At 40.0% G+C, this 12620-nt stretch overlaps 3 protein-coding genes across 3 annotated transcripts; all 3 read right to left on the bottom strand.

Annotated features, from left to right (window-relative positions):
- Positions 1 to 42: 42 nt before the first annotated feature.
- On the bottom strand, positions 43 to 3423 carry LOC121885255 (proteinase-activated receptor 3-like). Its single transcript, XM_042394534.1, has 2 exons — positions 3195 to 3423; positions 43 to 1352 (listed from the first exon to the last, which is right to left on the bottom strand). Exon 2 carries the CDS (start codon positions 1294 to 1296, stop codon positions 409 to 411), a length of 888 nt encoding a protein of 295 aa, XP_042250468.1. The 5' UTR covers positions 1297 to 1352; positions 3195 to 3423; the 3' UTR covers positions 43 to 408.
- Positions 3424 to 3530: 107 nt separating this feature from the next.
- On the bottom strand, positions 3531 to 7243 carry LOC121885256 (proteinase-activated receptor 3-like). The gene is made up of 2 exons (XM_042394535.1): positions 7079 to 7243; positions 3531 to 4671 (listed from the first exon to the last, which is right to left on the bottom strand). The coding sequence occupies exons 1-2, from the start codon at positions 7083 to 7085 to the stop codon at positions 3791 to 3793; spliced, it is 888 nt and encodes a 295-aa protein (XP_042250469.1). The 5' UTR covers positions 7086 to 7243; the 3' UTR covers positions 3531 to 3790.
- Positions 7244 to 7313: 70 nt separating this feature from the next.
- Positions 7314 to 10867, bottom strand: LOC121886100 (proteinase-activated receptor 3-like). The gene is made up of 2 exons (XM_042396021.1): positions 10851 to 10867; positions 7314 to 8439 (listed from the first exon to the last, which is right to left on the bottom strand). The coding sequence occupies exons 1-2, from the start codon at positions 10865 to 10867 to the stop codon at positions 7569 to 7571; spliced, it is 888 nt and encodes a 295-aa protein (XP_042251955.1). The 3' UTR covers positions 7314 to 7568.
- Positions 10868 to 12620: the final 1753 nt, after the last annotated feature.

Raw genomic sequence — 12620 nt, forward strand, 5'->3', positions numbered from 1 at the left:
GCAGAAAAATTATTAACTAAATACATAGTACAAATACGTTCTTTTTACACATTTAGTTCATCCAGGAAAGCAAATACAACATAGCCTATAGATAAGAGTGAACAATCCTTTAAAAAATGTGTTTCTTCCCAAAAGTCTTTCAATCTTACCAGAATGCTATCGATTAATTTTGTGCATATTCTATCTACATGCTTTTTTCATCCTCACATTTGGCTAGAAATGTAATCTTTGGAGTCACCTTTAGGGGGAACCAGACCCCAGGTTGTAAACCACTGCATAATACATCTTTTTATCTATCAGCAACATCTGGTCAAGCAACAACAAAAATTATTCTTCTAAATTTTAAAAAAAAAAATACATTCAATTTACAACTTTCAGAGCACAAAAAAATGGCAAACATTCATGTATCTATTCGATTTGGGTTGTGCTGGTCTGGCAGCAGCTCCATGGCAGCTTTCCCTTTGACAGATAGAGCAAGGGCTGAACGCTGCTGCTGAAGTTCATCAAGCCAAAGGCAATGTAGTGAATGTAGCAAGTAAACACTTTTTCAGAGAAGAAGGGCTTGAAGGGGAACAGTGCAACAGGTGGCAAGTAGTTGAACACAATGATGGCCAAGATGATGAGGACCATCTTGAAGGCCCTCTTCTTCACAGGGTGTACCTCGTCTCTGCCGGGCCACGACTGCCGGAGCACCCGGAGAATTGCAATGTTGCAGTACACCATGAAGGCAAATGCTCCAAGGATCATCACAGTGAAGACCTCTAATTTGATGAGGGTGCCCACACACTTCACACAGGCGTAGGCCAGAATGATCAGCCACACCACAATAGAAAGGGACGCTCTGTGGCGGCAGTCCTGGATCTCATTGAAGGTGAGGGGGTGGACCACAGCCATGTAGCGGTCCAGGCAGATGCAGGAGAGAAGAAGTGGTGAGAAGTCTTTCAAGCCATAGAAGAAGCGCATGACATACCAGGTGTTGGCGTTGGTGAGGAAGATGATGTTGGCCACCTCGAGGGGAGGGATGAGACAGAAGAAGACATCTAAAATTGCCAGTTGGAAGATGAAGATATCTGAGGTGGAGTCAGCCTTGCTCTTGTGGATGAGCCATAGCACCATGATGTTGGCCGGGATGCCCAGGAACATGTTAATGAACTGCAGGCCCAAGTACCAAATGAGTACTTCGTGCATGTCTGTGCAATGCTCATACACCGTCTCCTCAACATCCGTGTCGTTGGTGAGGTTGGTGGGTCTGTGAGAGACCATGAGCACAGAGAGGTCAGTGTAGTTAACCGCCATGAACGTCAAATCAGAGCGCGTAGTTGTCACAGGACACCAGCCAGAGGAACAGAGATCTGTCAGACAAACACATTTTCAGGTGTCAGATACAATAGACAAACACCATGTGACAATGCTGTATAAGAATCGCTCAGGGGTGATACTCAAAACTGTCAGTTATGTGATAAAGATCAATAAAGAGAATTCACAGGGCTTACATTACAACTGTGCAGGTATGGTTGTGATGTGGGGGATGCACTGATGCACTTGGTTATGTTTTTCTTGTGTCATTATCCAATTGTAATGAGATTTTGGGCTCATGTATTTGAAAACCCTTTATCTATACTAAATACATAGACTATGTCCAATCAATAGTTTACTTCACATAGAAAAGGAAACTACATGTTAACTGGTTTTGCACCAGATTGCCTTCAAGAAAGAAAAATCTAAGATACTCTATTTTAAGAAGTAGCTTTCAATGTTGCCTGACTGACACTTGGAATACGCATTTTATGAATTTATAAAATAAAATTGTTATTCTTTTATTAGAGTCGATATGTGCCAGGAAATGGCACCTCCCTGCAGAGTTTCCCAACTTGATACATCTAGGTGGTCACAAGATGATAAGAAAATAAAGATACACAAAAATGTTTTATTCTTGTTATATACAGGATACTTTCACCACTTATGGCCTCTAGAAATCCTTTAAATGAAACATCTAAGAAGAAAAAAAATCACCCTTAGGATGAACTGCTTACAGCTCAGGCCTCTACTAAGGTCACTGGTGATTGATCTTATGGGGTCACGAGCAAAAAAGGTCAGGAACCACTGTTTAAGTTTTTATATAGTGTAACAGTGTTGTATTGTGATATAATTGGTTTTTGGCTCTTTAAACTTTGAGTATAAAAGAATGTCTGTGTGATATGCATCTATATATTGATATAATGTTCATATTTGACAAAATATAATTTGCAACTGGTTATTGTAATATTGTGATAGAACGTAAATGTTGCCTTTTCTTGGTCTTAAATGCCACTAAACTTGACAGTTCAACCTGAGTGAAATGAACATGTCAACCATACAGTATCACCATACAGTATCTACAGTACATTACTTAGATATTAATGACATAGCACTTGCATATCCATAAGGGAAAAAGAAAAAAAGCTGATTTTTGGGTCAGTGGTTAAGTTTAGGGTAAGGGCCAAGGTTAGGCAAGTATTTCTGCACCTTGACCACCCAATTTCCCTATCTGGGATAATAAAGTTTACCTTGACCTTGACTTGTGGTTTGTATCTCAGAGTTCATATCACCCACCCCCAATTCAGATGAAGTACTGTATAAAAGCAGCAGTCAGTATTACAGACTGTCACCGTCCTTGTAGCTATAGAGGTACACAATACTGTGCACTCTGTCTGAAACTTTTAAGAGAAGGCTGCGGTTACTCAGTGTACTGGAAGGGAACTGAGACTTGCTAAACTCTGAAGTTTTATCAATCACACCTTTATTTTACAGAATATACTTCCTCTAAATGCCCTCTGTAGAAAAATAATTCTTCACTCGTCGGGCAAAACATATTAACGATACCAAGGATCACAGTAATACAAAAAAAATGAAGTCAGGCAAGCAGTCTTGGAAAAAGTAACAAAGAAAGATGCATATTTAAACAGCTGAATCAGCAAACATGATACTGTGATACTAAAACTGTATTTCAAAGCTGCTTCAACTTGTAACATTAAAATAAAACTTTTCACTCATTTAGTATTTGAACTTCTAAAACAATCTATTCTATAATCTTACCACATTACAATAAGTCATTAAAATACACAATTAGTTAAGAAAAAATGAAGTGGACTCATGCATATGTGAAATTTCTTTTCTCTCTAAGTAGTTTTGTATAGTAAAAAAAAGCCTCTTACCTTTAATTGATATTTAATCGTCTAATGAATGGATCCTCTCTGCCCTTAACTGTCTGTGTATTACTGTCTCACTAACTCACAGACTCCTGTACACATTTCCTTTTCAGACACCAATGTAGAACTGTGTGGTGACACAATATGATTGTATGTTGAAAGCTGCTTTCTTAAAGGGCTCGCAGAATTGTTTGCAAGTGTCACCTAACATGTGTTTCCACCATGTCAGCAAGCAGCAAATCCCACTATCTCTGTATCTAAGGGTGACATGTAAATATGCAACCTGACTATAAACAGAGCCTCATCTCCGCAGAACATATTGTCTAATAAAGTAGGTCAGTGCCAGAATATTGCCACTGTCAAAGACACAGCTACAAGACTGAGGAGGTCACCCAAGATGCTAGATACAGTACCAGTCAAAAGTTTGGAAACACCCAAACATTTGACTGGTACAACATGTATGAGCCACTTCATAATACATCTTTTTCATCTATTAGCAACATCTGATCAAGCAACAACATAACTTATTCTCCTACATTACACAAAAAATACATTCAATTTACAACTTCCAGAACACAAAAAAATGGCAAACATTTATGTGTCTATTGGGTTTGGGTTGTGCTGGTCTGGCAGCAGCTCCATGGCAGCTTTTCCTTGCAATGATAGAGCAAGGGCTGAATGCTACTGCTGAAGCTCATAAAGCCAAAGGGAATGTAGTGAATGTAGCAACGAAACACTTTGGGAGAGAAGTAGTGCTGGAAGGGGAACAGTGCAACAGCTGGGAAGTAGTTGAACACAATGATGGCCAAGATGATGAGGACCATCTTGAAGGCCCTCTTCTTCATAGGGTGCATCTCATCTCTGCCGGGCCCCGACTGCTGGAGCACCAGGAGAATGGAGATGTTGCAGAACACCATGAAGGCAAATTCTGCAAGGATCATCCCCGTGAAGACCTCTAAGTAGATGATATTGCCCACACATACCACAGAGGCGTAGGCCAGAATGATCAGCCACACCACAATGGAAAGGACCACTCTGTGCTGGCGGTCCTTGAGCTTGGTGAAGGTGATGGGGTGGACCACAGCCATGTAGCGATCCAGGCAGATGCAGGAAAGGAAGAGTGGTGTAAATTCTATCATGCCATAGAAGAAGCGCATGACATACCAGGTGCTGCTGGTGGTGAGGAAGAAAATGTTGGCCAGCTCGAGGGGAGGGATGAGACAGAGGAGGACATCTAAAATCGCCAGATGGAAGATGAAGATATTTGAGGTGGAGGAGTCACTTTTGTTCTTGTGGATGAGCCACAGCACCATGATGTTGGCTGGAATGCCCAGGAACATGTTAATGAACTTCATGCCCAGGTACCAAATGAGTACAGCAGGCATGTCTTTGCAATGCTCATACACCGTCATCTCGGCATTTGTGTCGTTGATGTAGAGAACCTCCATGAAGACCAAATTAGAGAGCGTAGTCGCCAGAGGATCTGCCAGACAAACACATATCAGGTTTAGGTGTCAGAGACAATAGACTAACACTATGTGATAATGCTGTATATGAATCACTCAGGGGTGATACTCAAAAGTGTCAGTTATGTGATAAAGATCAATAAAGAGAATTCACAGGGCTTACATTACAAATATATAGGTATGGTTGTGATGTGGGGGATGCACTGATGCACTTGGTTGTGTTTCTCTTGTGTCATTATCCAATGACACAAGAGAAACCTCAGAACCTATGTAGTGTTTTTAGAAGATAGTGTTAAAACATCTCACTGAAGTGTCACCATTCTTGGATCCTTATTGGTTTTCATACCAGGCAGGTATTGAAGACGGACTGCTGACAGTGACCAACAGTATATGAACTCCTGAAACAACCTCACAGTCTTGTGAAGGTGAGTTTATTTATTGTAGCAGTTCATTTAACACCATCCAACCCCACCTGCTGGTAGGCAAACTGATGGATTTTAGAGTTAATCCAAGGCTCATTCTATGGATTAATGATTTTCTACCCAGCAGGTAAGATTCAAAACAGCTATTTCCTCCCCTAAGTTTATAAATACAGGGGCCCCACAGGGCCTCGCTTTGTCTCCCATACTGTATACACCACAGCCTTGGTAGGGTTCCTAAAGCCTGACTACTCATCCTTGGGTGGTTTTGAGGAGGAGGTAGAGACCTTCATTAAATGGTGTTCTGACAATTTCCTTGAGGTTAACGTGACTTAAACAAAGGACATGGTCATAGATTTTAGATGTAGTGGAGGAGAAGTCCCACTCACCAATGTCAACAATGTACCCATTGAAAAGGTTCATACTTATAAATACTTAGGGATAGAAATTGATGAACAGTTGAAGTTCAACAAATGTGTTACTGTGAAGGTCAAAACACTGTAACAGTGAATGTTCTTACAAAAACTGTACAGTTTTAATGTTGATCGGTGTGTCCTGCAACTGTTTTACAAGGCTGTCCTTCAGAGCAACTTGCCTGATTTGTGTGATTGGTAACATGCACCCAAGACCAGGATAAGTTGCAACACATGATCAAAATGGCGAGTAGAGTCATTGGGTGTGACCAGATAACAGCTGCTCAGGTGTGTAAAGACCACATTGTGAGTAAGGCATATTCTCAGCGCTTCTCTACACAACAGGTTCCAACTAAGCTATCGGTCCAAAGAAAGGATGATCAAAGTGATCTTTGTGCAACACTTGTATGGTGCAATATATTTTAGTTGGTTTTTAGTTGGTATTAGTTGGTTCTAATGCTGATTCAGAGATTGTTTCTCAGGGATCATGTAGCCCACTGTGTATGAAGTAGTTATCTGTCTCTACATTAGTGCTTGTCAGTGTACAGTATGCTAGAGTAAGGGTGTTTGGAAATACTCTGTGTGTGTCTAATTGCTTGTCCAATTGGAGACAAAGGGAAAAAGCTGATTTTTGAGTAACCGGTTAAGGTTAGGGTTAGGGTAAGTCTCAGGAAATCAATGTTAGTCTATGTAATGTCCCCAAAAGTGACCATGGTCTGATATGTGTGTGTGTGTGTGTGTGTGTGTGTGTGTGTGTGTGTGTGTGTGTGTGTGTGTGTGTGTGTGTGTGTGTGTGTGTGTGTGTGTGTGTGTGTGTGTTAGGTAGATGAAAGGGGGGACTACATATTGTGTATTTGTATTTATATCTGTTTTTATGACTGCTCTGTATATTTCTGCACCTTGACTACCTGAATTTCCCTATCTGGGATAATAAAGTTTACCTTGACCTTGACTTGTGGTTTGTATCTCAGAGTTCATATCGCCCACCCCCAATTCAGATGAAATACTGTATAAAAGCAGCAGTCAGTATTACACACTGTCACCTTCCTTGTAGCTATTGACGTACAAAATACTGTGACCTCTGTCTGAAACTTTTAAGTGGCACATTGCGGTTACTCAATGTACCTCAGGGGAACTGGGACTTGCTAAACTCTAAAGTTTTATCAGTCATCACATCTCTATTTTACAAAACATACTTCCTCTAAATGCCCTCTGTAGAAAAATAATTCTTCACTCGTCAGGCAAAACATACTAATGATACCAAGGACCACAGTAAAACAATAAAAAATGAAGTCAGGCAAGCAGTCTTGGAAAAAGTAACAAAGAAAGATGCATATTTAAAGAGCTGAATCAGCAAACATGATACTGTGATACTAAAACTATATTTCAAAGCTGCTTCAACTTGTAACATTAAAATAAAACGTTTCACTCATTTAGTACTTGAACTTCTAAAACAATCTATTCTATAATCTTACCACATTACAATAAGTCATTAAAATACACAATTAGTTAAGAAAAAATGAAGTGGACTTGTGTATATGTGAAATTTCTTTTTCTCTAAATAGTTTTGTATAGTAAAAAAAGCCTCTTACCTTTCATTGATATTTAGTCATCTAAGGAATGGATCCGCTCTGCCCTTAACTGTCTGTGTATTAGGGCTCGCAGAATTGTTTGCAAGTGTCACCTTCGTGTTTCCACCATGTCAACAAGCGGCACATCCCACTATCTCTGTATCTAAGGGTGACATGTAAATATACAACCTGACTATAAACACAGCGTCATATACCACAGAACATATTGTCTAATAAAGTCAGTCATTGCCAGAACATTGCCACGGACACAGCTACAAAATTGAAGAAGTCACCCAAGATGCAAGATACAGTGCCAGTTAAAAGTTTGGACTCACCCAAACATTTGACTGGTACTGTATGTATGAACCACTGCATAATACATCATTATTAACATTTTTATCTATAAGCAACATCTGATCAAGCAGCAACATAACTTATTCTCTTATATCACAAAAGAATGCATTCAATTTACAACTTCCAGACCACAAAAAAATGGCAAACATTTATGTGTCTATTGGGTTTGGGTTGTGCTGGTCTGGCAGCAGCTCCATGGCAGCTTCTCCTTGGACAGATAGAGCAAGGGCTGAATGCTACTGCTGAAGTCCATCAAGCCAAAGGCAACATAGTGAATGTAGCAACGAAACACTTTGGGAGAGAAGTAGTGCTGGAAGGGGAACAGTGCAACAGGTGGGAAGTAGTTGAACACAATGATGGCCAAGATGATGAGGACCATCTTGAAGGCCCTCTTCTTCACAGGGTGCATCTCATCTCTGCCGGGCCCCGACTGCCGGAGCGCCAGGAGAATGGAGATGTTGCAGAACACCATGAAGGCGAATGCTGCGAGGATCATCCCCGTGAAGACCTTCTCGAAGTTGACGATGTTGCCCACACACTTCGCAGAGGCGTAGGCCAGAATGATCAGCCACACCACAATGGCAAGGACTGCTCTGTGCTGGCGGTCCTTGAGCTCGGTGAAGGTGATGGGGTGGACCACAGCCATGTAGCGGTCCAGGCAGATGCAGGAGAGGAAGAGTGGCGAGGAGTCTTTCATTCCATAGAAGAAGCGCAGGACGTACCAGGTGCTGCTGGTGGTGAGGAAGACGATGTTGGCCAGCTCGAGGGGAGGGATGAGACAGAAGAGGACATCTAAAATTGCCAGATGGAAGATGAAGATATCTGAGGTGGAGGAGTCACCCTTGTTCTTGTGGATGAGCCACAGCACCATGATGTTGGCCGGGATGCCCAGGAACATGTTAATGAATTGCAGGCCCAGGTACCAAATGAGTACAGCAGGCATGTCTTTGCAATGCTCATACACCGTCCTCTCACCATCCGTGTAGTTGATGGGTCTGTGAGAGACGAAGAGCACAGAGGAGTTGATGTAGAGAACCGCCATGAAGGCCAAATCAGAGAGTGTTGTCGTCAGAGGACACCAGCCAGAGGAATAAAGATCTGCCAGACAAACACATATCAGGTCCAGGTGTCAGAGACAGTAGACAAACACCACGTGATAATGCTGTGTCAAATTTGACCCGTGTTTAAATTCATTAACAAGCACTGAAAAAACACTAATTATCATTCAGTAAAATGTTTTATCTGCTAAGTGACTAACCATAATATATATACTTACTTTGATATTTTATGTACCTTAGACCACATTTAACTTACAATGTACAAATCATTTTTAGTTTAAAATAGGCATAATTTATCTGTTTTATTGCTTATGATGGACAGAATAGGATAATAAGTCCATGAGATGATCTGATAAACAAAATAAATCCTAAAATAACTTGTTTACATTTTCTTATACATTAAAATGAGTAATTATTGTGATATCTGTTGTGTTATGGGTCAAAATTGACCACATATACTTCCCTATGAAAAAAGGAGAAAAGTCCATTTAATTTCCAAAAACATTTTATTTTGGTCAATCACACAACAAGTGTCATCTACAGCATGGTGTGTGTGTGAGTGTGTGTGTGTGTGTGTGCATGTGTGTGTGTGTCTGTCTGTCTGTCAGTGGCTACTTTCATGGACAAATTTCAAACTTAAGACCAGTTAATTGGGGATAGCTTGTCCAACCGGGGACAACAGCTGTGTCCCCAAGTGGGTAAAAGCTGATTTTTGGGTCAATGGTTAAAGGTTATGGTTAGGGTAAGTGTCTGCGTGTGTGAGTGTGTGTGTGTGTGTGTGTGTTGTGCCAGGTGTGTTGTGAAATGTGAGAAATAAAGCACGGGAAAGCCCCGTCTTATACACTGCTATACAGCTGGGGGACAGGAGATGTGGATGTGTGTGTGTGATGATGATGATGATGATATTCATCATCATCGTGTACTGTATAAGAAGAGGAGAGCGTTATATACTTATTGTATATATATTACCATATTGTATGGTTGTAATGATATCTGTTTTTATGACTGCTTTGTGTACTTCTGCACTTTGAACACCCAAATTTCCCTAATCTAATAATAATAATAATAAAGTTTACATTGACGCAAGGTTTGTATCTTAGAGTTCACATCACCCACCCACAGTTAAGATTAAAAGCACCAGTCAGTATTACACATTGTCACCTTCCCTGAGTTACAAAATACTGTGCACTCTGTATTAACCCTTTACATCACACACTGCAGTTACTCAGTGTACTGGAAGGAAACTGTGACTTTCTAAACTCTAAAGTTTTATCGGTCGTCACACTTCTATTTTACGCAATATACTTCCTTTCAATGCCCTCTGTAGAAAACCACAGTAAGACAATAAAAAATTAAGTAAGGCAAGCGGCCTTGGAAAAAGAAACATGCATATTTTAACAGCTGGATCAGAAATTGAAAAAGCAAACATGATGCTGTGATACTAAAACTATATTTCAAAGCTGCATCAACAGCTTTATTTTCTGTGGGAACAAAACTTGTAACAACTTGTAACTTGTAATTAAACTTTTCACTCATTTAGTACTTGAACTTCTAAAACAATCTATTCAATAATCTAACCACATTACAGTAAGTCATTAAAATACACAATTAGTTAAGAGAAAATGAAGTGGACTCGTGTATATGTGAAATTTCTTTTTTCTCTAAGTAGTTTTCTATAGTAAATAAAGCCTCTTACCTTTAATTGATATTTAATCGTCTAATGAATGGATCCGCCCTTAACTGTCTGTGTATTACTGTCTCACTGACTGCAAACTCCTGCGCACATTTTGTTTTCAGATACCAATGAAGTGGTGACACAATGATATGATTGTATGTTGAATGTCACTTTATGAAAGGGCTTGCAGAGCGGCTCATCCCACTATTTCTGTATCTAAAGCAACATGTAAATGTGCAACCTGACTATAAGCAGAGTCTCATATTGTCTAATAAAGGCAGTCAGTGCCATAATATTGCCACTGTAAAAGACATGGCTACAAAACTAGTCACCCAAGATGTGAGATACAGTACCGGTCAAAAGTTGGACACACCCAAACATTTGACTGGTACTGTGTGCATGCAAAAATTGCAGCGTTTCTAATTGAATGGAAAATTGTGCATGCAAAATGACACTCACCTGTTTAACAGGATACTGCACTACGTTCTCCTAAAGTGACTGGTTTCCCCGCCTTCCACCTGATCGTTGTGACTCCTGTGTACATCTGTCCCAGTGTGAGCAGATTCTGTGCTCTCGCCTCAAAATGAATGGAAAACCTTTTGGAAGATGACCCAACACTTCAGGGATCCTGCTCCATCCAATCATCCAATCACAGCATCGAGATGAGGGTGTGGAAGACGAGGATCTCTCCCTGGATGTCTTGTTAGGCCCCTGTACATCCATCGCACCTTTTTACAAATAAAATAATCATAAAACAATAACACGGATAATCACTTGAGTGGCATGAAAGTGTGAAAGTGAGTTGGGGGAAACAATTATTAAAGAAGAGTTTAGGTTTGTGTGCAGGACATGTTGTGGCAAGCCATCATCCATTCACACCGATTGGCAATGATGCAACAAACCGATGGTGCCTGACGGAAAATCGGCAGTAAACAACTGATGCAACAGTCCAGAAAATCACTTCTGATTCAATTCAGTGTAACAATGAGCAAAGTGTTACGTGAGGCTGACATGTTTCAAGTTGAGACATCTGTGGTTTTGCACTGAATCTAACGTACAGAACAAAGACATTTCACCACTGACAACCACAGATTACCTCATGTCTAGATTCACTGGTGCAACTTGAGTTTTATTGTTTTTTCCTTGTGTGAATCATCTACAGGTAGGTTGTTTTTGAGGATTATTAAGTGACCTTTCAGGTGACCTTTGACCTTTTAGTCATCAGCCTTATACATTGACCAAAACACCATTAAATAATGTTAACATACATCTATAAACTTGTTACAGTAAAGGTTTTTTGATTATTTTATCATTCATCATGTTCATTTCTCTACCACGTGTTGTATTTTTGGTGTTGCAGTGTGTTATTCTGTGTGTGTTTCGGGCTGTTTGAACAGACAGGCCGTCTCTTGAAACTCGACCCAGCCTTGTTTACCTCTGTGTGTCTGTCTCTGAACTTGTTTGTATTGGTGTCAGGTTCACAGGAGATGTGTCTCTCTCCTGTAAGGTGGAAGATTCTCAGAGGTTTGCTAAATTCTGCATCTGAGCAGAAACACACTCACACACACACACACACACACACACACACACACGCAGCAGCAGCACACTGCTGCTTTTGTCCAAACAGGCCCATTTCAAAGATCACTGAAGCCTCTTGAAGTTTTAATGTCAAATTACCAGGTGTATTAATTGAACATGATATTTGCAGATTAGCATTAAAAATTCCTTTTCTGACATAAACACTAGTACAAAGATTCAAATTGTTATTTTGTTCATTGTGGGGCATCTTGTCAGTTGATTATCCTGCATAAAGGACCAGTCCAGGACCAGGCCAAGACAATTGCATGGAATATCTACCGGTATTTTATTAACAATTTGGTCTGTTCTCCTTTAGTTGTGTCTTACGGCTGTGTTGCATGGCTTGTGTGTTACCATTCTACTAACCCGTAACTCCATCTTTTAACAATTTATCAAGAACAACACAATGATTTTATTTATTTATTGTATTTTATTTATGTCTACTGTTTATTGCTGCTTTGCATGTCTGCATGTATTAAGAGATGGTTATGGTCAGTATTGCTTTGGGTGTGTTTTGTTGCTTTGTGTTGTTCGCATGGCTATATGTGAAGAAATGGTGTTTGTTGTTGCCGTATTACTGTACTGATGTTTTGCTGTTTCTTGTTGCTCTGCATGGTTTGTCTTCTGTCTTGACAATTCTTCTTTTGTTGCTGCTGTCTTTATGGCATCTTGTTGTCTTTGTTCTGTAAATTTTATCACTTTATAGGTTTCAAAACATCTCGCCAATGTGTGTTGTCCTTAATAAATTAAATAAATTAAATGAAAGGGATTTGATCAAACTTAATATTGAAAATAAACAGGCCTAAATATATGCAAAGTATACATTCACTTGAATGGGAAAGTGGTCTCAGACATTAGGACCCTACTGTATATACATCTGTACAAGTAAAGATATAAT

This window comes from Thunnus maccoyii, chromosome 19 (genome assembly GCF_910596095.1).
Source record: "Thunnus maccoyii chromosome 19, fThuMac1.1, whole genome shotgun sequence".
NCBI lineage: Eukaryota > Metazoa > Chordata > Actinopteri > Scombriformes > Scombridae > Thunnus > Thunnus maccoyii.

What these genes read in the sequence shown, in the direction of transcription:
- LOC121885255 (XM_042394534.1), bottom strand. Translation starts at nt 1,296, where the DNA reads ATGGCGGTTAACTACACTGACCTCTCTGTGCTCATGGTCTCTCACAGA.